This window comes from Nerophis lumbriciformis, linkage group LG23 (genome assembly GCF_033978685.3).
Source record: "Nerophis lumbriciformis linkage group LG23, RoL_Nlum_v2.1, whole genome shotgun sequence".
Taxonomy (NCBI): Eukaryota; Metazoa; Chordata; class Actinopteri; order Syngnathiformes; family Syngnathidae; genus Nerophis; species Nerophis lumbriciformis.
The window spans coordinates 38,955,070-38,981,660 of NC_084570.2; the positions used below are offsets into that span (position 1 = coordinate 38,955,070).

General features: G+C 42.5%; 1 protein-coding gene across 5 annotated transcripts in view; it reads right to left on the bottom strand.

The window, feature by feature from the left end:
- Positions 1 to 1,524: 1,524 nt before the first annotated feature.
- srsf6b (serine and arginine rich splicing factor 6b) overlaps positions 1,525 to 26,591 on the bottom strand; it is a 25,780-nt gene continuing 713 nt past the window's right edge. The window contains exons 2-8 of one of the 5 annotated variants that reach the window (XM_072915899.1): positions 22,122 to 22,282; positions 13,547 to 13,668; positions 6,014 to 6,216; positions 4,845 to 4,922; positions 2,557 to 3,459; positions 2,253 to 2,338; positions 1,525 to 2,204 (exon numbers count right to left, since the gene is read on the bottom strand). In XM_072915899.1, coding sequence (XP_072772000.1) covers positions 3,069 to 3,459; positions 4,845 to 4,922; positions 6,014 to 6,216; positions 13,547 to 13,668; positions 22,122 to 22,282 — 955 coding nt within the window. In that variant the 3' untranslated portion in view covers positions 1,525 to 2,204; positions 2,253 to 2,338; positions 2,557 to 3,068. Of the gene's footprint in view, positions 2,339 to 2,535; positions 3,460 to 4,844; positions 4,923 to 6,013; positions 6,217 to 13,546; positions 13,669 to 22,121; positions 22,283 to 26,591 lie in introns of all 5 variants that reach the window. The other 4 variants (XM_061985571.2, XM_061985570.2, XM_061985569.2 and 1 more) reach the window with 4 other exon arrangements.

Sequence of the window (26,591 nt, forward strand, 5' to 3'; positions counted from 1 at the left end):
CTGATGCATTCAAATGTTTATTTCATTTAATTTTGATGATTTGAAGTGGCAACAAATGAAAATCCAAAATTCCGTGTGTCACAAAATTAGAATATTACTTAAGGCTAATACAAAAAAGGGATTTTTTAGAAATGTTGGCCAACTGAAAAGTATGAAAATGAAAAATATGAGCATGTACAATACTCAATACTTGGTTGGAGCTCCTTTTGCCTCAATTACTGTGTTAATGCGGCGTGGCATGGAGTCGATGAGTTTCTGACACTGCTCAGGTGTTATGAGAGCCCAGGTTGCTCTGATAGTGGCCTCCAACTCTTCTGCGTTTTTGGGTCTGGCATTCTGCATCTTCCTTTTCACAATACCCCACAGATTTTCTATGGGGCTAAGGTCAGGGGAGTTGGCGGGCCAATTTAGAACAGAAATACCATGGTCCGTAAACCAGGCACGGGTAGATTTTGCGCTGTGTGCAGGCGCCAAGTCCTGTTAGAACTTGAAATCTCCATCTCCATAGAGCAGGTCAGCAGCAGGAAGCATGAAGTGCTCTAAAACTTGCTGGTAGACGGCTGCGTTGACCCTGGATCTCAGGAAACAGAGCGGACCGACACCAGCAGATGACATGGCACCCCAAACCATCACCAAACCATGCAAATTTTGCATTTCCTTTGGAAATCGAGGTCCCAGAGTCTGGAGGAAGACAGGAGAGGCACAGGATCCACGTTGCCTGAAGTCTAGTGTAAAGTTTCCACCATCAGTGATGGTTTGGGGTGCCATGTCATCTGCTGGTGTCGGTCCACTCTTCTGGTCCTTGAACTCGCCATGTTGACTCACGGTTTGCGTGGCCCTCAAAAAAACTAAACGGTGCGTTTCAGAGAGCGAACAGATAACAAATCCACAGACGTTGTTTCGCTGGAAACATTCAGTTGAACTGGAGGAGAGTCTTCAGAGGGCCGACAGAAATTAAGAATAAACAAACTGCAGTGCTGTGTCAAACACCGGCAGCCATGTTCCCGTTTGCATGAGACAATATGAAGTTGAGTGCAGTACCAAAGTGTAGCTGACGTCACAGATAACTTTGTTTACAGTCAGTGATTATGCACATATAAACATGTCTCGATCAGAAGGTAATTTTGATCCGAACGTGTGAGATCGGGTCGGAATATCCTAAATGGTGTGTTTACATGATGCATTTTTTAATCCGACTAAATGTGTCTATGTGCACATTGCTAGCTAGACATGTGATGAGTGACATTAAACTACAGTAGCGTTGTAGTTCATTAGAAACAAGGCAGAGGTTTTATTTCATATATTTTAGCCACTCCAACATTAGTTTGAATTCAGGAAAATAAAACTGTACTTGAATCAAGTGATTGTTTGTCGTACCACAGTTTGACAATGACTGGACTATATGTAGCTCATAGATCCTGTGATGTAATGAACTGCACTACCCAGCATGCAACAGTAGTGACAAGCATGCGCGGTAGCCCCGTTGAGGATGGTTGTATGTCATCTAGAATGTAGTTCTGAACATGACTCGTCTGCATTTATTACAATTACACAACATACATCCCACAGGATTTTATTTCCGTCTTTAATTCATCGTACGCTTACAAAAAAATGCACATTTGATGCAATGTGACGATTGATAGCAAAAAGAGACACCGCATACTTTGTAAAGTTGGAACTAGTTGAGAACGTTTCATGCCAACTAATTAGACGATGGAAGTATTATTGGAGCAAAACTGTTTGCAAACATGGATCTCAATCTGTGAGTCTGTAATCTAATTTGTGTGTACTGATGTGTGTCTGTATATCCATCTGATGTGTGTACTCAGATCCTTGTACTTGTGATTTTGCTCCAAATACGTGTTTTACATCTAAAAACACACGTTCTTGGATAACACACACCTATGTGGATCCAACACACGTACGTGGATCTCACACACGTACGTAAATCTAACACACACCTACATGGATCTAAAACACACGTACATGGATCTAACACACACGTACATGGATCTAACACACACCTACGTGGATCTAACACACACACCTACGTGGATCTAACACACACACCTACATGGATCTAACACACACACCTACATGGATCCAACACACACACCTATGTGGCTCTAACACACACCTACTTGGATCTGACACACACACACCTACATGGATCTAACACACACCTACGTGGCTCTAACACACACCTACTTGGATCTGACACACACACACCAACATGGATCTAACACACACACCTACATGGATCTAACACACACACCTACGTGGATCTAACACACACCTACGTGGATCTAACACACACGTACGTGGCTCTAACACACACCTACTTGGATCTGACACACACACACCAACATGGATCTAACACACACACCTACATGGATCTAACACACACACCTACGTGGATCTAACACACACCTACGTGGATCTAACACACACGTACGTGGCTCTAACACACACGTACGTGGATCCAACACACACGTACGTGGATCCAACACACACGTACGTGCATCCAACACACACGTACGTGCATCCAACACACACGTACGTGGATCCAACACACACGTACGTGGATCCAACACACACGTACGTGGATCCAACACACACGTACGTGGATCCAACACACACGTACGTGGATCCAACACACACGTACGTGGATCCAACACACACGTACGTGGATCCAACACACACGTACGTGGATCCAACACACACGTACGTGGATCCAACACACACGTACGTGGATCCAACACACACGTACGTGGATCCAACACACACGTACGTGGATCCAACACACACGTACGTGGATCCAACACACACGTACGTGGATCCAACACACACGTACGTGGATCTAACACACACCTACATGGATGTAACACACCTGCAAGTGAATACACACAATATCAGATTGATATACAGACACACAGATTGGGATCCAGATCAATAATAATAATAATAATAATAATTCCAAATGAGTGGGCCAGCAACGAGGACAAGAAAAGCAGAATGAAGGATTTAAGGACAGGAAGTGCTGCTTCAAGGATGGAAGCTCAGGTGTGCTAATCCTGAGAAGCAGATCTAGACCTGGAGCCAGACACTGAGCGCTTCTCCCTGGACTTGGACTTGGACCTGGACTGGCGCTCCTCCTCCCGAGGAGACGGGGAGCGGGACGCAGACTTTGCGTCCCGCTCCCCGTTCCCGTTCTCCACGGGGGAGGGCGAGCGGCTGCGGGACTTCTGGTCCGCCTTCTCCTTGGACCGGCTCCGAGAGTCTCGCTCGGACCGGACCTTGGAGCGACTCTTTGAGCGGGACTTGGACTTGCGCTCCGGGGACGGAGAGCCGGACCTGTGCGAGCGGGATTTGGACTTTGAGCGCGAGGGCGACCTGCGTCTACGAGAGGTGGACTTGCGGTCTCCAGACTTGGAGCGCTTGTTGCTACGGGAACCGGACCTGCCAGGATTAAACAAAAACCACAATCACTTACAAGAATGAACTAAGAACTGAACAGGCAGAGTCACTACCAACACTTCTGAAGAGGTACTGACCCCAGCAGGGTGCCACCATCATTTCTACCAGTTATGATCAACAATCGTGGAACACAGTTATTAACATTTGCTGTCTTGTGGTGAAACATCAGATCAAAGTTTGGCGCCATGCCACGCCCACATTTGTGGCACAGGCAAAACTCCATGGCAGTTTATCATCGTTAATCTGTCTAGTATCGGCCATTTTAATTAGGGCTCGTTTGGTCAAAGTCCTGAGGAGGAGTTTGTTTCATTTTTTAAAGTAGGATTGTGCAACATACATTCCGGACTATAAGCCGCTACTTTTTTCCTACACTTTCAACTCTGCAGCTATTATTTTTTAGGGATTTTCCCTTGCTGACGGCCATAATAAAAATAGTATTAAAAAAAAAAAAAAAGCAAATACACTGTAAAAGGTGTTTGTGCTATGCTGCCATCTTTTGGACGAGTTTGCTTAGTGTAGTGTGCTGCAGTGTCCTAGTGCTTTCAACCGTAAGTACAAGTGCAGTTCCATTTTGTAGCCGTCCATGGCGTTTCTACTCAAGAGGATTGATAATTAATCTCTCCAAGCAACATTTGTAAGTTTTACAATATAACTAAAACAATTCTTACCTACTTAAGTGTCCCGTGCGTGATGTCTGTAGGAGTGTTTTCATGCATACTTGTAAATGCTAGCGCGTTAGCATTAGCTAATATGTTAGGTTTACGAGTGTCTGTGTTATTATTAACTTACAATAACATTCTTTTCTTGGGTTAATTGAGATATACACACAAATTAGTACACAAACCCAATGAATCAGATTACAGACAGATTGAGATACAGACACACAAATTAGTACACTGACAATGAATCAGATTACAGACACAAAAATTGAGCTACAGACACACAAATTAGTACACAGACACAATGAATCAGATTACAGACACATTGAGATATACACACAAATTAGTACACTAACACAATGAATCAGATTACAGACACACATTGAGATATACACACAAATTAGTACACTAACACAATGAATCAGATTACAGACACACATTGAGATATACACACAAATTAGTACACAAACAATGAATCAGATTACAGACACAGATTGATACAGACACACAAATAAGTACACAGACACAATAAATCAGATTACAGACACACAGATTGAGATTAACGTTTTCAAATAGTTTTACTACAATAATACTTCCATACATGTTTTTTGGCATATCAATTAAAATGATGGCATTATAATTGATATGCCAAATGATATACAATCTTAATATGTATTGCTAATTAAGTGTGACACTATTTTCTCTCACCTAGATTTGGATCTGGATGGACTCCTGGAGCTTCGGCTCCTGCGGCTCCTGCTGTGGGAACGCCGACGGCTGCGAGATCTGCGACGAGAAAGGCGTGGCGTTAGCGACCAGAGAGGCGCGGCGTTAGCGACCAGAGCGGCGCTAGCGAGAAGAGAGGAATGGCGTTGGCCACCAGAGCGGCGTGGCGTTGGCCACCAGAGCGGCGTGGCGTCGGCGAGCAGAGAGGCGTGGCGTCGGCGAGAAGAGAGGAGTGGCGTCGGCGAGAAGAGAGGCGCTGGCGAGAAGAGAGGAGAGGAGTGGCGTCGGCGAGAAGAGAGGAGAGGAGTGGCGTCGGCGAGAAGAGAGGAGAGGAGTGGCGTCGGCGAGAAGAGAGGAGAGGAGTGGCGTCGGCGAGAAGAGAGGAGAGGAGTGGCGTCGGCGAGAAGAGAGGAGAGGAGTGGCGTCGGCGAGAAGAGAGGAGAGGAGTGGCGTCGGCGAGAAGAGAGGAGAGGAGTGGCGTCGGCGAGAAGAGAGGAGAGGAGTGGCGTCGGCGAGAAGAGAGGAGAGGAGTGGCGTCGGCGAGAAGAGAGGAGAGGAGTGGCGTCGGCGAGAAGAGAGGAGAGGAGTGGCGTCGGCGAGAAGAGAGGAGAGGAGTGGCGTCGGCGAGAAGAGAGGAGAGGTGTGGCGTCGGCGAGAACAGAGAAGAGGTGTGGCGTCGGCGAGAAGAGAGAAGAGGAGTGGCGTCGGCGAGAAGAGAGAAGAGGAGTGGCGTCGGCGAGAAGAGAGGAGAGGCGTCGGCGAGAAAAGAGGAGTGGCGTCGGCGAGAAGGGAGGAGTGGCGTCGGCGAGAAGAGAGGAGTGGCGTCGGCGAGAAGAGAGGAGTGGCGTCGGCGAGAAGAGAGGAGTGGCGAGCAGAGAGGAGTGGCGAGCAGCGAGCAGAGGAGTGGCGAGGAGCGAGCAGAGGAGTGGCGAGGAGCGAGCAGAGAGGAGTGGCGTTAGCGAGCAGAGGAGTGGCGTTAGCGAGCAGAGAGGAGTGGCGTTAGCGAGCAGAGAGGAGTGGCGTTAGCGAGCAGAGAGGAGTGGCGTTAGCGAGCAGAGAGGAGTGGCGTTAGCGAGCAGAGAGGAGTGGCGTTAGCGAGCAGAGAGGAGTGGCGTTAGCGACGGCGGCACCAACAGGAAAGCAAGTCCTACCTGGAGCGGCTGCCGGAGTAGGACCTGCGCCTGCGAGGACGGTCCTCCACCAGACGGATCTTTCTCCCGTTGATTTCCATGCCGTCAAACTTGTCGATGGCGTGCTTCATGTCCGACTTGTTGCGGAACTCGATCACGCCCTCATTGGCGCGCTCCTTGTGGGCGTCGGCGTAGGTGACCTCTCCGGCCTGCCGCATGAAATCCTAGACAAGATTAAGACGCACATTTTACCATCTTGTTGAATTTGAAATATTTCAACATGAATATTTTCGCTTGACTCTTGGAAGTTAAAGTGTTTATTAATAGCATAAAAACTCAATTGCGTACAATTGAAATGTTGCCAGTCATACTTTGTCAAAGTAGCTCTATGGCAGCAGTTATTGATTATTTTAGTCATCTATCAATTCACTGGATTAAACATTGTATAGCCTTGAGTATTTTAGGAGAAATACTTGAATAGCTGGCCTATATTAGTACCACAGTACTAATCAATAAACAAAAGGTACTATACTGCCTTTTATTCCGTGTACATTGCTGGTAATATGAGCCGAGGTGCATGTGAGTCAATACACAGAGCAGACACAAGCAGAAACAAGAGAATGGACATCATTAGGCCTAAAAAGGCGCTTTTCTAACTTCAAGGTACTCAAAGCACTTTGACACTATTTCCACATTCACACAATGGTGGCGGGAGCTGCCATGCAAGGCCCTAACCACCACCCATCAGGAGCAAGGGTGAAGTGTCTTGCTCAAGGACACAACGGACGTGACGAGGTTGGTAGAAGGTGAGGATTGAACCAGGAACCCTCAGGTTGCTGGCACGGCCACTCTCCCAGCCACGCCACACCGTCCCTCCACAGTGTTTTAGCTACTTCTAAATCACTAATCCTGGCCTCCATGGCGACAAATTAAGTAAGTTTCTTACAAGTACCATTATCACTGGAGGACGAGGAATAGCTAAACACCGCAGGAGGATACAGTAGCTCACCGCTAACAGCAAGCCAGTGCTCCTCAATGTAAACAAATGGATCTATACAAAGATCCACTGTAACAATACAAAGTACAAGAGACGTATGTAGTCGATACTACAATGATTGCATCGATATGTATTATCACAAAATATTTTGTCATTGTTTATAAAGTGATGAAATACGTCCCTGGACACAGGAGAACTTTAATTATGACCAATGTATGATCCTGTAACAACTTGGTATCGGATTGATACCCAAATGTGTGGCATCACCAAAACTAATGTAAAGTATCAAACAGAAGAATAAGTTATTACATTTTAATAGAAGTGTAGATAGAACATGTTCAAACAGGAAGTAAGCAGATATTAACAGGAAATGAACAAGTACTGTAAATTTCGGACATTTTCCCCCACGCTTCCAACCCTGCGGCTTAGAAGACGGTGCAACTCATTTATGGATTTTTCTTTGCTTACAGACATAATAATAATAAAAATAAAAATAAAAAACCCTTTATTTGGGGCAGCATGGCTCGGCTGGTAGAGCGGCCGTGCCATCTGCTCAAACTCTTACTGGATCTGTCCCGATACAGCATCTACATGTACACACATTGAAAACATCCATCCATCCATTTTCTACCGCTTATTCCCTTCGGGGTCGCGGGGGGCGCTGGAGCCTATCTCAGCTACAATCGGGCGGAATGAATGTTGTCTGTCTATCTGTGTTGGCCCTGCGATGAGGTGGCGATACTTCTGTCAAAATTAGGGCTGCAACTAAGGATTATTTTGATAGTTGATAAGTCAAGTATTATCTTAATCAGATAAAGTAGTTATATATATATATATATATATACATATTTAATGGCGACAATTTTTCCATTGACTTCTTAATGCAGCCTAAGTTTTTTGAGCATGTTCTCATGAACAACAACAATGACTAATTCCTTCATAAATATTTATTTATACTGTAACTGCGCTGCTCATTCGGATGTTACAAATTTAAAATGACTGATCAAATGTTGTCCATTTAAAAGAAAGGAAAGGCAAAGTGCTAAAAAAGAAAACATTTAACCTTGTTTATGTATAAAAAGCAACAGTTACAATAGTAATAAAACGCAACATCTAACTTATGCAAAAAGAAAATCATTAAAAAGCTGATATATTGACTATTAACTATTGGCAGTGTTACCACTCTAATAGACTCAATGTGTAGAATTATATATTTGATTCATTCTTCAAATGTTGCCTATTTAATAGATTTTATGTTTCATCTTATGATACCTTCACATTGGTGCCTGTGTGTGTGTGTGTGTCTCTGTTCAGGTGCGCACGCGCGGTTTGCATTTGTTACAATGCCTTTTTTGACGGCACTGCAAATAGACTCAATGTGTAGCTAGTTAATAGTATGTTTTATCTTATGATACCTCCACATCGGTGTGTGTGTTCACTCGTGGTTTGCCTTTGTTAGAGTGCCTTTTTTTTAGCGTTGCAGATTGAGGCTGCTTTAAAAAGGTATTTGAAGTGATGTAGACAAAGTTAAGTTGGCTAAAATGAGTAATTTTTGTCAGGTTCAAACACCGAACTATTAAACGAGACAAAAAGCAAAGAATCAGACAGAGACAGAGTTCAATTTTGCTCATGAGGGGGAACGTTTGAGGCTGCACACTCTAAGGTACAGCCCCCGCACTCTATTTATTCGGGAGTTCCCTAGTTAACATGACTGAGGCTGCCTCTAGGGAGTGGTCACACATATGTGACGGAATGTGCTGGGGGCTTTGTGATTGCTTTGTCTGCATGCTGTCGCCTTATCTTAAGCGTAAGAGTTGTGTGATAACTTTTATATAATTATTCTAATATTTTTTCCACACAACTTGGTCTCACTCTTGTTAGCTGCTAGCAAGGCATAAGCTAACAATCTTACCGAGGTTTAGAGCACATCCTCCCACCACACGTCCGACTTCTTGTGCTGGCGTATCACAGATGTACTGCCACAAAAACTAGGTCCACTTTGCAAAATGAGCAAAGAATTCCTTTTTTAAATGTTTCATTAATCAATCCAACAAAACAATACCATAATAATGCAATCCAATTCCAAAACCAAACCCGACCCAGCAACAAATAAACAGAGCAATTGAGAGATTAAAAAGAAAATTGATAGATGTTGATAGTCCAACACATTCTGACAAGCTATGGAGATGATATCAGTAGAAAAAAATGCTTTTAGTTTAGATAATAATGAGTCATGTATTGGAATATGGGATCCATTATTTAAATTTGTTTTAACTATTAGGGACGGCGTGGCGCAGTGGGAGAATGGCCGTGCGCGGCCCGAGGGTCCCTGGTTCAATCCCCACCTAGTACCAACCTCGTCATGTCCGTTGTGTCCTGAGCAAGACACTTCACCCTTGCTCCTGATGGGTGCTGGTTAGCGCCTTGCATGGCAGCTCCCTCCATCAGTGTGTGAATGTGTGTGTGAATGGGTAAATGTGGAAGTAGTGTCAAAGCGCTTTGAGTACCTTGAAGGTAGAAAAGCGCTATACAAGTACAACCCATTTATCATTTATTAAATGAACCAAAAATATGAATTATTTTATCTATGTGGAAAATATTGGACACAAGCTTATGAGATGCGATGCAAGTGTAAGCCACTGTGACAATATTCTTTTTTTTTTTTTTTTTAATAAATGTCTGTAATGATAATGTCAATGATGGATTTTTAATCACTGCTATGTTGAAATTGTTACTAATATTGATACTGTTGTTGATAATATTCATTTTTGTTTCACTACTTTTAGATTGTTTTGTGTCATGTTTGTGTGTCCTCTCAATTGCTCTGTTTAGCAAAGTATTCCTGTTTTTAACAAGAATAAGAGGAAATGTCCTCACACTTTACATGTTTACTGGCGTTGTTTTGGCGAGTGACCCACTTCCGTCCAGGAAAACACGAGTGACGACGTCACAACTATTGTCAATTTTATTGTCGACTAATGGTCGTATAACCTGACTCTGGCCAGATCCTTGTAGTTGGCTGAGCGCCACACAAGAATCTGGGACTTCTCAATAGGAGATATATTTACGAAGGCGGGGCCTTGTAAACAAATCATTGTATGTGATTGGATAAAGCACGTGTCCGTTATCTTGAATGACGTGCTACTTCAACCACTCACAAGGAAATCAAGCTGTGACGCTGATGAGAGCCTCGCTGGGAAATCCAAACCCGGTCGGAAGAAGAGCCAAAACATCCTTGCCACCAATAAATGCCTTCAAAACAGTTCTGCCCGGCGATCCTGATTGTTTCATTATTTTTTGCTCTCTGGAAGGAGTTTGCAATGCCTTCGATCCCAGATCCTTGTGTGGAGCTCAGCCGAACTACAAGGGTCTGGCGAGAGTCAGGTTAATGGTTGTAAACCCTAATCAAAATGTAAAAAGAGAGATAAAGGCATCATGTAATGATGGCACGTTGATATAAAGACCAATATTTGTCTTTAAATATATGGAGAAGGTAACCTTTTTGTTAGACATTAGCAATGACATGATGAAGTCACCTTTCAATATTGATAAAAGTAATCTAATTGTTATTTTGCCCATAATGTGTAAGACTAGATCTCATACATCAACACTATTTGTATCTACGGTATATGGACAAAAAGTGCAGTTACCTCTTATGACCATCAGGTGTTACCTTGCAAAACTGGTTTTCTTTATCTCTTGTATCCTTAAGGTGCCATCTTGCACAAGTTTCACATCTATTTTATTTATTTATGTTATTATTTTCTTTCTGCCGTTATATTGCGCACTTGTGTTGCTTTCATGTGCACATTCAATTTCTACTTGAGGTCCATGAAAGTGTTTTTATTAACAATGTTTTTTTGAATGCGTTTTTTTTTTTAAATAAAACTTACGATGTTATAGATTAAAAGACACCGTGACATCTCTAATACTATCACATTTACAAGTGTCTGTCAGTATTATTAACTTACAATGGCCTTTAAAGATTTGAACCAGAAGCACAAGTGCTGTCCAGTCTTCTAGTCCATAGCGTTTCTACTCGTATGGATTCTTCATTCATCACACCAAGCAACATTTGTAAGTTTTACAATACAACTAAAACAATTCTTACTTACTAAAGCGTCCCATGTATGATGTCTGTAGGAGTGTTTTCATGCATATTTGTACGTGCTATGATAATGTAACCAAGTTGGCGTCGTTAGCATGAGCTAATATGCTAACATTTTTACGAGTGTCTGTGTTAGTACAATTAACTTACAACATTATTTTTGTATTGTTTCACTGTCACAAATTCCTCGGTAAATTCACTAAAACGTCACCGTGGAGTTAATTAGTGCGCAAGGAACAAATTCCTCGGTAAATTCACTAAAACTTCACTGTGGAGTTAATTAGTGCGCAAGGAACACACACACACACAAAATTTTAATTGTAATTTTGAAGAATTTATCTGAATGTGCATGAACTATTTCTGTTCAAAATTGTTTGAAATGTCAAATGTCTAAATATTAACTGTCAGTTTACTGTACCGTGCCAACTGTACTACTATAAGAGTACATCTTTCTCTTGTTTCATTGAAAATAAAACAGCAAAGTCCATTTGGCTGTCATCTGTTTTAATTATGAGACACAATTGTGTCAAAGTCATGATTTTCTATTTCATGCTTGAAATAAGAAATTATGACTTTGAAAAAGCAGTTTTATACTTGTGAGTGTTGATGACACAGCTTTGCTACAGTTGATATTCTAGTTTCGAGCATGTTTTACTTAATATAGGTCATCAAATCTCAGCAACAAGCTGTAATATCTTACTGAGATAATTTAGAACCAAAACACTTAAAACAAGTTGTGGGGGGGCCTGGCCTGCGGACCTGCAGCGAAGCGGGGTGTGCCAGGACCGGTTTCGAGATTAGCGACAGGTGAGTAGATGGCACACCTGTGCTGGCTTATCTAATCACCAGTCGCTCTGTTAAAGAGCAGCAGCCGGGAGAGGGAGACGGCCGACTCTTGGACCAAATCATCCGGGAGCAGTTCCTGGAGGCGATCCCGACACCCAACTGGATCCGGTACCACCGGCTGGGGACCTCGCAGCAGCGTTGACACTCGCCGTGGACCACCTGGCCGTTCACCGCGAGGCGCAACCAGCACCCACAACGCGCGGACAAAGCGTGCAACCGGCACCCACAACACGCGGACAATTCGCGCAACCGGCACCCACATGGCGCGGAAAAAGCGCGCAACCGGTACCCACATTGCGCGGAAAAAGCGCGCAACCGGCACCCACAACGCGCAGACAAAGCGTGCAACAAAAGGAAGAGGGAGTATTGCAAATTCCCAAACATGACCCGTGTGACTCTCCCTCCACTCATTCTCCGCAGGTCCCGGCTGTTGCCTTCAGAACATCTCCTGCGCAGACGGCCCCTCAAACGCTTGGGCAGGCGTGCTGGAGGCGTGGTCGGCCCGATCACGCGCGTCAGGGACTTCCGCAGGGGGAGATGGGGTGCGTGACTCGGGTGGCCGGCCCTAAAGTGCCCTCCCCTGGCCCTGGTGAGACGTACTGTATCACGGTAAGGATACAAGGGAGTACATACCAGGCGATGGTGGATTCGGGCTGCGAGCAGACCATGATCCACCAGAACCTGGTTCGACCCAGGGCTTTGAGGCAGGCAACACGGCTAAAAATTAGGTGTGTTCACAGGGATGTGCACAAGTACCCTATGGTGCCAGTGGAAATTTGGTACGAGAGACAAAAGCATAGGGTCAAGATAGATGTAAGTACGCACCTTTCGCACCCCGTAATTTTGGGCACAAATTGGCCGGGGTTTTCCCGCTCCCCATGAGGGAGCGGAAAAGGAAGTCTGCCACGGCCATCTGTGCACCCGGTCTGTGAACCACTCTGAAGTTGTAGGGTTGAAAAGCTAGATACCAACAGGTGATCCGCGCGTTGGCATCTTTCATGCGGTGGAGCCACCGGAGGGGTTTGTGGTCCGAGCAGAGGCTGAATGAGCGCCCCAGGAGGTAATATTGAAGGTATGTGGGGGGCGTGGCCTGCGGACCTGCAGCGAAGGGGGTGTGCCAGGACCGGTTTCGAGATTCGCGACAGGTGCGTAGATGGCACACCTAGGCTGGCTTATCTAATCACCGGTCGCTCTGTTAAAGAGCAGCAGCCAGGGTTGTTGATGGTGGAGAGAAAACCAGAGCCCGAACGAGAGAGAGGGCGAGACGGACAGAAATGACTGAAAAAAAACAACAAACTTTTTTTGCAAAATAAATCATTGTTCAGAAAGATGAACGAGGCGGTCCGTAATTGGTGGTCTGAAGAACCCGGTAGAGCAAGTCTTCCACACAAATAAAACACTAACATAAAAACTGCTTAGTGAGAAGAATTATCTTATCAGACAGAAAATAAGCAAATATCACCCTTATTTGAGATATTTAATCTTACTTAGATTTCAGTTTTTGCAGTGTATGATTTTGCTGTGGCGGTGCACCAACATCAGTTACATCACTGCTATCATCGAGTCCATTTTCACTGTCATTCAATGAATTGACTGCACGTACCTTGAGGTCTTGCCAACTGCAGCGGCTGGATAAGTTCTCCACAGTCAGACGGTATTCCGTACGAACGGGGGGTCCGTACTTCTCCCTGCCAGTGTTGCTGCGGCTGCTGCTGTAACCGCTGCCTGGATGACAAACACAGGGTGCACAGTTACAGGTGTGGCCGTGGCTTGAAGAAAGGACATGACTGGCCAGATGTGAGTAAGGAGGGTAGAGTGACGTGTGCATTTAATGCCATAATTGATGTCTTGAGTGCATATGTCGTCGGTCTGAACAACATCTTAGCTGCGTATTCAGCCTGTGACACGCGGGCGGGCGGCTGAAGAAAGGTGCAATGTTTGTACTAGAGCCGCTCCACGTGTGTTTGCTGTCAACATAGAAAGCAATCCTCACCATCACCCCTGGTCTATTGGCAAAAGGCTGCTGTCGTCATGGCTTCCGGTTAGGTCAGCCAAGGGTCAAGGGGGGGGCAAAGGTCACACACACATTGTAAAGGTCATCTTAGCCAGTCATCTTTAGCCTCAATGGACTCAGCCCTCAGCCGGACTCTTTCAGATTGAAACATCAAGGACTTTGTTAATGTGGAATATTAAAATACACATGACATTCAAATATTAGGGGTATAACGATTCATGGACTACATCCTTTAATACGAGACACATTTAACCCTTTTAATGACCAGGACCTTAAACCTTCTTCAAGTCTGTCCGCCACCTCATCACAACAAAAACCTACGTTGGCAGGGCAAGGTCACAACCAATACAAACGCGACAACACAATATCATGAATTACAACTTTCTGATACAGCACGATTGCTACAAAAAATACAAACACAACACAGTAGCATAAGGCCTCAACACAACTTCAAGCCACTAAGGAAGTGACAGAGGAACAAGTTACGGCGACGCACCAACTTCCTGAACATAATAGATTAATATTATGGAAAAAGTAAAACAAGTTATTTAGAAAGTTGTCACACTTGACTTACTTTTACAACTTCCCTCATTACACACCTTTTAACTTTCTGTCTCAGGAAGTCAGTGAGTCACCAAAACGTGTCTGCTGTCACTTCTGTTGTGTCTTTATGTTGTGTTGTGTCTGTGTTGTGTTTTCATGTTGTGTCGTTTGCATTTGTTGTGCCTTAAAATTATGCGATAGCGGAAAGTTGTGTTGTAGCTTATAGTTATATTATGGCTCTATGTTGTAGCTTATAGTTGTGTTGTGTCTTTATGTTGTGTTGTGTCGTGGCCTATAGTTAGTTGTTGTGTCTTTATGTTGTGTTATGGCCTATAGTTGTGTCTTTATGTTGTTGTGTTGTGGCGTTTGCATTTGTTGTGACTTGCAATTGTGCTATAGCAGAAAGTTGTGTTAGTTATATTATGGCTTTATGTTGTAGCTTATAGTTGTTGTGTTGTGGCCTATAGTTGTGTTGTGTCTTTATGTTGTTGTGGCCTATAGTTGTGTCCTTATGTTGTTGTGTTGTGGCCTATAGTTGTTGTTGTGTTGTGTTTTCATGTTGTTGTATTGTGGTGTTTGCATTTGTTGTGACTTGCAATTGGGCTATAATGGAAAGTTGTGTTGTAGCTTATAGTTATATTATTGCTTTATGTTGTAGCTTATAGTTGTTGTGTTGTGGCCTATAGTTGTGTCTTTGTTGTGTTGTGTCGTGGCCTATAGTTAGTTGTGTCTTTATGTTGTGTTGTGGCCTATAGTTGTTGTGTTGTGTCTTTATGTTGTTGTGGCCTGTAGTTGTCTTTATGTTGTTGTGGCCTGTAGTTGTCTTTATGTTGTGTTGTGGCCAATAGTTGTTGTGTTGTGTCTATGTTGTTGTGTTGTGTTTTCATGTTGTGTTGTGGCGTTTGCATTTGTTGTGACTTGCAATTGTGCTATAGCAGAAAGTTGTGTTGTAGCTTATTGTTATATTATGGCTTTATGTTGTAGCTTATAGTTGTTGTGTTGTGGACTGTAGTTGTGTTGTCTTTATGTTGTTGCGTTGTGTCGTGGCCTATAGTTAGTTGTGTCTCTATGTTGTTGTGTTGTGGCCTATCATTGTTGTGTTGTGTCTTTATGTTGTTGTGGCCTATAGTTGTGTCTTTATGTTGTTGTGTTGTGGCCTATAGTTGTTGTGTTTTTATGTTGTTGTGTTGTGTCTTTATGTTGTGTTTTCATGTTGTTGTGTTGTGGCGTTTGCATTTGTTGTGACTTGCAATTGTGCTGTAGCGGAAAGTTGTGTTGTAGCTTATAGTTATATTATGGCTTTATGTTGTAGCTTATAGTTGTTGTGTTGTGGCCTATAGTCGTGTTGTCTTTATGTTGTGGCCTATAGTTAGTTGTTGTGTCTTTATGTTGTTGTGTTGTGGCCTATAGTTGTGTTGTGTCTTTATGTTGTTGTATGTTTATGTTGTGTTGTGTCGTTTGCATTTGTTGTGACTTGCAATTGTGCTATAGCTGAAAGTTGTGCTGTAGCTTATAGTTGTGTGGCAGCTTACAGTTGTGTTGTAGCTTATAGTTAGATATGGTATGGCTCTGTGTTGTGGCGTTTGCACTTCTTGCGACTTCTCTGCTATGCTAGATGTTTATTCCAATAATAGTAATAGCACGTCAAAGCACTGCTCATTTCATCTGAAGACATTAATTGATCATATTATTAATGTTGGTATTATCTCTATGTCAAAAACAACTAACAGTGGCGGATAAATTTACTGTTAATTCTACCTGAAAAGATGTTGAACTTTATTTTTGATATTTTATATTGAAAGACAAAAGCGGCAGTAGCACGTAAATCTGCTGTAAAAATGGTCGACATTGTACTTTTATTGAAAATGTTTCCTCTTGTTATCCATCCATCCATCAATTTTCTACCACTTTGTCCCTTTCGAGGTCACGTTAATTGAAGCTAAATTGTTGAATGCATTGGCCATTAACTGAGGTTTCACTTGATTGTTTGTGTTGATCATTCATGTAAATATCATGCCTTTACATGAAATAACAGCAATATAGGCAACATTTGTTTTGTTAAAAAGAATCCATTTTAAGTCACTGAATAAAGTGAACTAATAATATTGTCCCGGCAACCACAAATTGTGAATGTAATCGTTACACCCCTAAAAAAGATGAATTCAAAAGATCCTGGTGTGGCTTCAGTGACAGATGGTGAGCTAACATAACAGCAAAGATTCTCAGAGCTGTTCCTTCTTTCAAAGGTGTGCCTGCTGGCAAATTGTTGTCCCTCCCAATCAAACTATGCAAGAACAAGGAGGTGCAACAAGTTGCACAGGAACAGGCGCTGGATGGACGTGCGCACACATGGAAGCCCAAACAATGAGTCCTAGGGGACGTGCCAGTACAGTGGAACCCAAAAGAGTCCAAACTAGTCCTGGCTGCTCAGTACTACACTTATGATAGATCGTACTTTGATTCCTTCAGGAGAATTCCCTCGGGAAAATTGAAATTCCAGCAGCATTGTACAGAATTGAAATCAAATTTAAAAAGTAAAAAGTAAATAAAGGGGGTATAAATGGAAATAAAATAGAAAATAAAAAGCAATAAGAACAAAAATATAACAGTAAAAATAAGAATATAACAAGAGAAACTAGGCAGTAGTGACCATGTTATGAAAATGTATTGCACTGTTTTTTCTTGCAGTTTATTTCAGTATTGTTATTGCTTTCATCATAGTAGCCCCCCTGAGGAGTTGTACAGTCTAATGGCGTGTGGGACATAGGCGTTTTTGAGTCTATTAGTCCTGCACTTGGGATGAAGCAGTCTAGCACTGAACATGCTCCTCTGGCTACTGATAACTCTATGCAGAGGGTGACTGCCATCATCCATGATACTCACTAGTTTTTCCACAGTCCTCTTCTCCGTGAGTCCAGTTTTATGTCAACTTTACAATGAGGTGTAGTATTTATCATCATCCCCTAACTCTCATGAGGATTGTGTAGGGCTGCACTCTTTTGAGGAAAAAACTCATTGCGATTTTTTTTTAATACTCAACATATAAAAATGCTTTAAAGTAAGGAGTGAGGGAAGACGTGTTACTTTAACACTGTCCATCAACATATTATTCAACTCATTAGAACATTTACTTGAAGTAATATTTGGTTTCATGCAGACAAACTTTTGTCTACATCCTGCTCTTAACCCATTAAACTACAGTGTTTATCATGTAATCACTATATATATAATAATAATAATGCACGCAGCCATTGAATTTGCATCATGATTTAATCGTTTTACATTGTACTGTAATTTTACATCTATTTCCTACCGGTTGTCCATTTCGGGGTCGCTAGAGCCTATCTCAGCTGCATTCGGGCGGTAGGCGGGGTACACCCTGGCCAAGTCGCCACCTCATCACAGGGCCGGTAAATAACTTGTTTATCCTAAATAAACTAAACAAATAAAATGGCTAATTTTTGTAAGCAAAAATTTAACTTAAATAAATATTAAACATTTTAAAGTACATTTTTTACCCAGTTGGACAAACAAGGTTGTGTTTTTGTTTGTTGCCTCTTGTGATCGTTGGTCCATGATGATGGGCTCATATTGCCCATCCCATTTGCAGATGAATTATTACCACAACTGGGACATTTGCTTTTGTGGTCATATTTTTTTCCCCTCCTAATTTTTGCGAGAAGGCAAGCAAAGTCTTTGGTTTCGGGCTGTCTAAGCTCCGCCCACTGAGACAAAGATTGTGAACGAGTGAAAAGAGGGCTCACTGTGTTCAGCTAATCCCACTTTGAAATAATAGGTGCTGAGAGCGAAACACAGAGTGAGACCTCTTTCTTCCTGTTTGAGAATCAACAATTCTGATTGGTCAACATGTCTGTCGGGAAAAAAATAACTTTATTTATTGCACTAACTGAAACTTCTATGTAGATTATTAGTATAATTTAATATTTGCACCGTTGTACATTTAAAATCATTAATTCTTTGTCAATATTCTCTTGTGTACATGTCAAACACCTGTTCAGTGGGAATACTATTATGGTGTACATTACATTATGGGATATTATTATGGTGCCTGTTTTTGTTTCTGAATGAGCGGGTAAATATTTATAAAACAATCTTGCCTTCCTTCATACTTCCTCTAAACGGAATTTGCCCAATTACTGACGTTTTTCCAATCAATGAAGTTGGGTTAGCGCATTATTCATACATGGTAAAAATGTATCAAGTGCTGTATTCCTTCTTTTTCTCTATTCTCTTGTTGTGGGGCAGACTGGCTCGTACATGCACGTGCATCCGCCATTTCTAATATAAAGCAGCATATAGTTGTAACTAGGGCTGCAACAGCTAATCGATTAAATCGATTAAAAAAATAGCTGGCGATTAACTTACCGTATTTTCCGCACTATAAGGCGCACCTAAAAACCACAAATTTTCTCAAAAGCTGACAGTGCGCCTTATAACCCGGTGCGCTTTATATATGGATAAATATTAAGATTCATTTTCATAAAGTTTAGGTCTCGCAACTACGGTAAACAGCCGCCATCTTTTTTCCCCGTAGAAGAAGCGCGCGGTGCATGCTGGGATATGTGACGTTTCATTTCCATTTGTGTGTTTATGTAAAGACCCCAAAATGGCTCCTATTAAGTGTGTTGTCTGTCTAATTATAAATAATGCAGACGAGGCGTGTTAACTGAGTTCTCAACGTTTACTCACAGCGTGCTAACTGCCAGCATACAACGCTTCTCAGGGCTACCGCGCATGCTCGTAACTATCGTTGCATGCTGGGTAGTGTAGTTGTTATATTTGCTAGCTCATAACAGCACATTAAGAGACACGCTTACTTCAATACTCGCCGTCATTCCGGGTGGATTGACAAAAGACCTCCAGCCGCTAGATATTGGTGTCAACAGGGCATTCGAAGCTAGACTGCTAACTGCGTGGGAACAATGGATGACGAAGAAGCGCGCGGTGCATGCTGGGATATGTGACGTTTCATTTCCATTTGTGTGTTTATGTAAAGACCCCAAAATGGCTCCTATTAAGTGTGTTGTCTGTCTAATTATAAATAATGCAGACGAGGCGTGTTAACTGAGTTCTCAACGTTTTCTCACAGCGTGCTAACTGCCAGCATACAACGCTTCTCAGGGCTACCGCGCATGCTCGTAACTATCGTTGCATGCTGGGTAGTGTAGTTGTTATATTTGCTAGCTCATAACAGCACATTGAGAGACACGCTTACGCGCTTAATTCAATACTCGCCGTCATTCCGGGTGGATTGACAAAAGACCTCCAGCCGCTAGATATTGGTGTCAACAGGGCATTCGAAGCTAGACTGCTAACTGCGTGGGAACAATGGATGACAGAAGGCAAACACACCTTCACTAAGACGAGGAGGCAGCGCCAGACGACGCCAACATCTGCCAGTGGATCGTAAATTTGCCCAACTTTTCACTTCGGACACCGAAGACGAAGGATTTACGAATGAAGAATAACTTCAGAAAGTGAGCGCTATGTTTATTTTGTGTGTTGTGACATTAACGTTCGAGCAACATTATGTTGCTATTGCTCTGCACTATTTTGAATTTTACTATGTTTGTGATTGCACATTTGCGTACATTTTGGGAGTGAACAGAGTTGTTAGAACGCTGGTTTTTAATATATTATTAAAGTTTGACTGACCTATCTGACTGTTTTTTTGACATTCCCTTTAGCGCAGCGTAGGCGCGGCTTATAGTCCGGGGCGGCTTATTGGTGGACAAAGTTATGAAATATGCCATTCATTGAAGGTGCGGCTAATAATCCGGTGCGCCTTATAGTGCGGAAAATACGGTAGTCATCAATTTGTTGGATCTATGCTATGCGCAGAGGCTACTTTTTTTTTTAAATAAACCTTTATTTATAAACTGCAATATTTACAAACAGCTGAGAAACAATAATCAAAATAAGTATAGAAATGTAGTTTGTCTCTTTTATCCGATTATTAATCGAAGTAATAATCGACAGATTAATCGATTATCAAATTAGTTGTTAGTTGCAGCCCTAGTTGTAACTAGGGTTGTCTCGATACCAAAATGTATTTAGATACTTTTCTAAATAAAAGGGGACCACAAAAATTGTCATTATTGTAACAAAAAAATCTTAGTGTACATGAAACATATGTTTATTATTGTAATTTAGTCCTTAAATAAAATAGTGAACATACTAGACAACTTGTCTTTTAGTAGTAAGTAAACAAACAAAGACTCCTAATTAATCTGCTGACGTATGCAGTAACATATTGTGTCATTTATCTACCTATTATTTTGTCTACATTATGAGGGATAAACTGTAAAAATTGATTATTAATCTACTTGTTCATTTACAGTTAATATCTGCTTACTTTCTGTTTTAACATGTTCTATCTACACTTCTGTTAAAATGTAATCATCACTTATTCTTCTCTTGTTTGATACTTTACATTAGTTTTGGATGATACCACACATTTAGGTATCGATTCGATACCAAGTAGTTACAGGATCATACATTGGTCATATTGAAAGTACTCAAAGTTTATAAAGTCAGTAAATACGGCCCTGGGCATGTGTCCAGGGACATATTTACTGACTTGATAAACATATGAATTTAAAAAAAACGAAAAAAGATTTTGTGACGATAAAAAATATTGATGTAATCATAGTAGTATCGACTAAATACGCTATTGTACTTGGTATCATTAAAGTAGATGTCAGGTGTAGATCCACCCATAGCATTTGTTTACATTGTGACGCCGGTGAGCTATTGTATCCTCCTACGGTGTGTAGTGAAGCATGTTTAGCTATTCCTCGTCCTCCAGTGATAATGGTACTTGTAAGAAATGTACTTCAGTTGTCGCCATGGAGGCCAGGATTAGTCATTTAGAAGTAGCTAAAACACTGTTGATGGATGTTAGCCATGTAATAAAGCACCTCTTCCTGAGGGTGATTCAGTGTTATAACTTCACCTTTACTTTTTAAGACAAAATGCGTCCATTCTCCCTTTTCTGTCTACACTCTTGTGTCTGCTTGTAAGTACTCTGTGTGTGCGCTGCTAAACATGCTCGTCTGCTCGTAAAAACAGCAATGACACGGCGTGACGACGCGCCGTCATGCCTGTAAAAAAATAAATGGCGAACTGGTTCTTTTCAAACAGAGTATAGTACCGTTTTTTATTCATTTATACCGCGATACTATACTAGTAGCGGTATACTGTACTACCCTAGTTGTAACTTATATCTGTCAGTAGACTCTATACGGAAGCTAAAAACTACAACATGGCTGACGGGGAGAAGACACAGTCAAAGTGGAGGCACGTAAATAAAACGGCGCAGACATTTTGAGCAAAGAACCACCATAACATGTCAAGGAAGTCTTTTATATGTCTAACATTTCATAACATGACCCCTTTAAAGCAAAGCAGCGTGTTTTTGACCCTTTAGGTTCCACTGTAGCAACCAACGGCAAAACTGAAATACTATTGGGAGGATACTCGAATGAAGTGAGTTTATGAACTGCTAAGACTGATGTAGTTTTGTCTTGTTTATGTTAATAATAAAGCAGGAAGTGTGTCCAATAGACTGCACATGAGTTGAATAATAGACGGCACTTACTGCGCCTATCACCCCACTGACCCCCACCGTAGCTCTCCCGGGTGCGACGCGGTCCGCGGGCGTGCTCCACGATCACCCGCTCGCCGCACAGCTCCTTGCCGTTACACTCGTACACCGCGTCGTCGGCGTCCCGGTTGTCTTCGAACTCCACGAATCCGTATCTGTTGAGAGAGGACGAGATGCCACGTGTCAACAAAAAGTAGCCAATAGTTACTACCCGATCAGTCCACGCATGCACCAAGACTACTTCACTTCCTTTCCAGGGGCGACTGTTTTATTATTCATTCAAAAAAAGTATAGATTACTTAAAGTTAGCGTGCGCACATTAAAATGCTAACACTTAGCAAATGTGCCAACAATGGCATTCTAACAGTTAGCATGTCTCACGTGTCAATGAACACGGCTATAAGGTGTACGGCTTCGTAAATAGAAAAAAAAAGTGTAAAAGTAGATGAAAAAATTAGCATGTTTAAGTTAGCTATCTTTCATCTATCATTTCCATGCTAAAAGTTCACAAGTGTCACATACCAAGTACCGTATTTTCCGCACTATAAGGCGCACCTAAAAACCACAAACTTTCTCAAAAGCTGACAGTGCGCCTTATAACCCGGTGCGCTTTATATATGGATAAATATTAAGATTCATTTTCATAAAGTTTAGGTCTCGCAACTACGGTAAACAGCCGCCATCTTTTTTCCCCGTAGAAGAAGCGCGCGGTGCATGCTGGGATATGTGACGTTTCATTTCCATTTGTGTGTTTATGTAAAGACCCCAAAATGGCTCCTATTAAGTGTGTTGTCTGTCTAATTATAAATAATGCAGACGAGGCGTGTTAACTGAGTTCTCAACGTTTTCTCACAGCGTGCTCATAACCACATTCGAACTCCCAGCATACAACATCGCTTCTCAGGGCTACCGCGCATGCTCGTAACTATCGTTGCATGCTGGGTAGTGTAGTTGTTATATTTGCTAGCTCATAACAGCACATTGAGAGACACGCTTACGCGCTTAATTCAATACTCGCCGTCATTCCGGGTGGATTGACAAAAGACCTCCAGCCGCTAGATATTGGTGTCAACAGGGCATTCGAAGCTAGACTGCTAACTGCGTGGGAACAATGGAAGACAGAAGGCGAACACACCTTCACTAAGACGAGGAGGCAGCGCCAGACGACGCCAACATCTGCCAGTGGATCGTAAATTTGCCCAACTTTTCACTTCGGACACCGAAGACGAAGGATTTACGAATGAAGAATAACTTCAGAAAGTGAGCGCTATGTTTATTTTGTGTGTTGTGACATTAACGTTCGAGCAACATTATGTTGCTATTGCTCTGCACTATTTTGAATTTTACTATGTTTGTGATTGCACATTTGCGTACATTTTGGGAGTGAACAGAGTTGTTAGAACGCTGGTTTTTAATATATTATTAAAGTTTGACTGACCTATCTGACTGTTTTTTTGACATTCCCTTTAGCGCAGCGTAGGCGCGGCTTATAGTCCGGGGCGGCTTATTGGTGGACAAAGTTATGAAATATGTAATTCATTGAAGGTGCGGCTAATAATCCGGTGCGCCTTATAGTGCGGAAAATACGGTAATATGACTCTGGGGTAAATGGGAGCAAAACTGGCTCAAAAAGTTAGCACGATAATGTTAGCATGCTAGCAAGCTAACGTGACCATAATAATAGTTAGCATGTGTCACATACCAAGTTATATGACTCTAAAGTGTATGGCTGGGGAATTACAGGAAAAAATAAAAATAATGCAAAAAGCTAAAAAAGTTAGCACTTTAAGGTTAATAATAATAACTGGGATTTATATAGCGCTTTTCTAAGTACCCAAAGTCGCTTTACATGTAGAACCCATCAAACATTCACACCTGGTGGTGGTAAGCTACTTTCATAGCCACAGCTGCGCTGGGGTAGACTGACGGAAGCGTGGCTGCAATTTGCGCCAACGGCCCCTCCGACCACCACCTATCATTCATCATTCAATTCACCGGTGTGAGTGGCACCGGGGGCAAAGGGTGAAGTGTCCCGCCCAAGGACACAACGGCAGCGATTTTTGGATGATAAGAGGCGGGGAGCGAACCTGCAACCCTCAGGTTTCTGGCACGGTTGCTCTACCCACTACGCCATGCCGCCCCTTAGCGGCATGCTAACAGTTAACAAAGGTCACATACCAAGTTATATGACTGTAAGGTAAACGATAGCAAAATTAGCTCAAAAAGCGAGCACTTTAATGTTAGCATGCTAACATAAACCAGCATACAGTTAGCATGTTTCAAATACTTAAGTATATGATTGTAAGGTGTATGGCTGCCAAACTATAGGAAAAAAGTGTAAAGTTAGAAAAACAAAGTTAGCACTTTATTGTTAGCGTGGTAACGATAGCACACTAACAGTTAACAGTAGTTATATGACTCTAGGGTAAACGGTTGCAAAATTAGCTCAAAAAGCTAGCACTTAATTGCTAGCAAACATAAAGTTAAAGTTAAAGTCCCAATGATTGTCACACACACACTAGGTGTGGTGAAATTTGTCCTCTGCATTTGACCCATCCCCTTGATCACCCCCTGGGAGGTGAGGGGAGCAGTGGGCAGCAGCGGTGCCGCGCCCTGGAATCATTTTTGGTGATTTAACCCCCAATTCCAACCCTTGATGCTGAGTGCCAAGCAGGGAGGTAATGGGTCCCATTTTTATAGTCTTTGGTATGACTCGGCCGGGGTTTGAACTCACAACCTACCGATCTCAGGGCGGACACTCTAACCACTAGGCCACTGAGTACATAAACATGCTAACGGTTAGCATGTGTCACACACCACATTGTCTGAGACCCCTGCTCTAAAGTGTACACTTTTTCTATGATTTTTTTCTTTTTTACGTTCGCATGCACACAGTAAAATGCTAACACCTAGCAAATGTGCCAACAATGGCATTCTAACAGTTAGCATGTCTCACACGTCAATTAACACGGCTGTAAGGTGTACGGCTTGGTGTGTGACACATCAACCCCCTCCTCCGTGCGTCGGTTGGGGGGGGGGGGGGGGGGTTGGTGGTAGGGGGTGTATATTGTAGCCCAAAAGAGTTAGGGCTGCAAGGTGTTCTGGGTATTTGTTCTGTTGTGTTTATGTTGTCTTACGGTGCGGATGTTCTCCCGAAATGTGTTTGTCATTCTTGTTTGGTGTGGGTTCACAGTGTGGCACATATTTGTAACAGTGTTAAGGTTGTTTATACGGCCACCCTCAGTGTGACCTGTATGGCTGTTGATCAAGTATGTCTTGCAGTCACTTACGTGTGTCTGCAGAAGCCGCATACAACATGTGACTGAGTCAGCACGCTGTTTGTATGGTGAAAAAGCGGACGCGATGACAGGTTGTAGAGGACGTTAAAGGCAGTGCCATCACGGCACGCCCTTAATTTTGTTGTCCGGGTGAAAATCGGGACAAATTCGGGAGAATTGTTGGCCCGGGAGATTGTCGGGAGGGGCACTGAAATTCGGGAGTCTCCCGGAAAAATCGAGAGGGTTGGCAAGTATGTTGCTAGGGCGGGATAGCCATTCAAAGAAGGTGAATTCATTAAAAAGTGCATGTTAGATTTTTTAAAGAAATCTTTCCTTGCGGCCCAGCCTCACCCAGTTTCTGCATCCAGTAGCCCCCAGGTGAATTGAGTTTGAGACCCCTGCTTTAGAGTCATATAACTTGGTATGTGACAACTATTATTATTGTCACGTTAGCTTGCTAGCATGCTAACATTGTCGTGCTAACGTTTTGAGCTCGTTTTGCTACTATTTACCCCAGAGTAATATTACTTGGTATGTGACACATGTTAACGTTTAGCATCCAAATGATAGCATGCTAGCTAGCTAACTTCCATCCATCCATCCATTTTCTACCGCTTATTCCCTTTGGGGTCGCGGGGGGAGCTAGCTAACTTAAACATGCAACATTTTTCCATCTACTTTTACACTTTTTATCTTTATTTCCAAAGCCATACACCTTACAGCCGTGTTAATTGACATGTGAGACATGCTAACTGTTAGAATGCCATTGTTGGCACATTTGCTAAGTGTTAGCATTTTAATGTGGGCATGCTAACGTTGAAACAAAGAAAAAGCGTACACTTTAGAGTCATATAACTTGGTACGTGACAACTATTATTGTCACGTTAGCTTGCTAGCATGCTAACAATATCGTGCTAACTTTTTGAGCTAGTGTTGCTACCATTTACCCCCAGAGTCGTATTACTTGGTATGTGACACTTATTAACTGTTAGCATGCAAATGATAGCATGCTAGCTAGCTAACTTAAACATGCAAACTTTTTCCATCTACTTTTTTCTCTATTTCTGAAGCCGTACACCATACAGCTGTGTGAGACATGCTAACTGTTAGAATGACATTGTTGGCACATTTGCTAAGTGTTAGCATTTTAATGTGCGCATACTAACGTTAAATAGAAAAAAAGAAG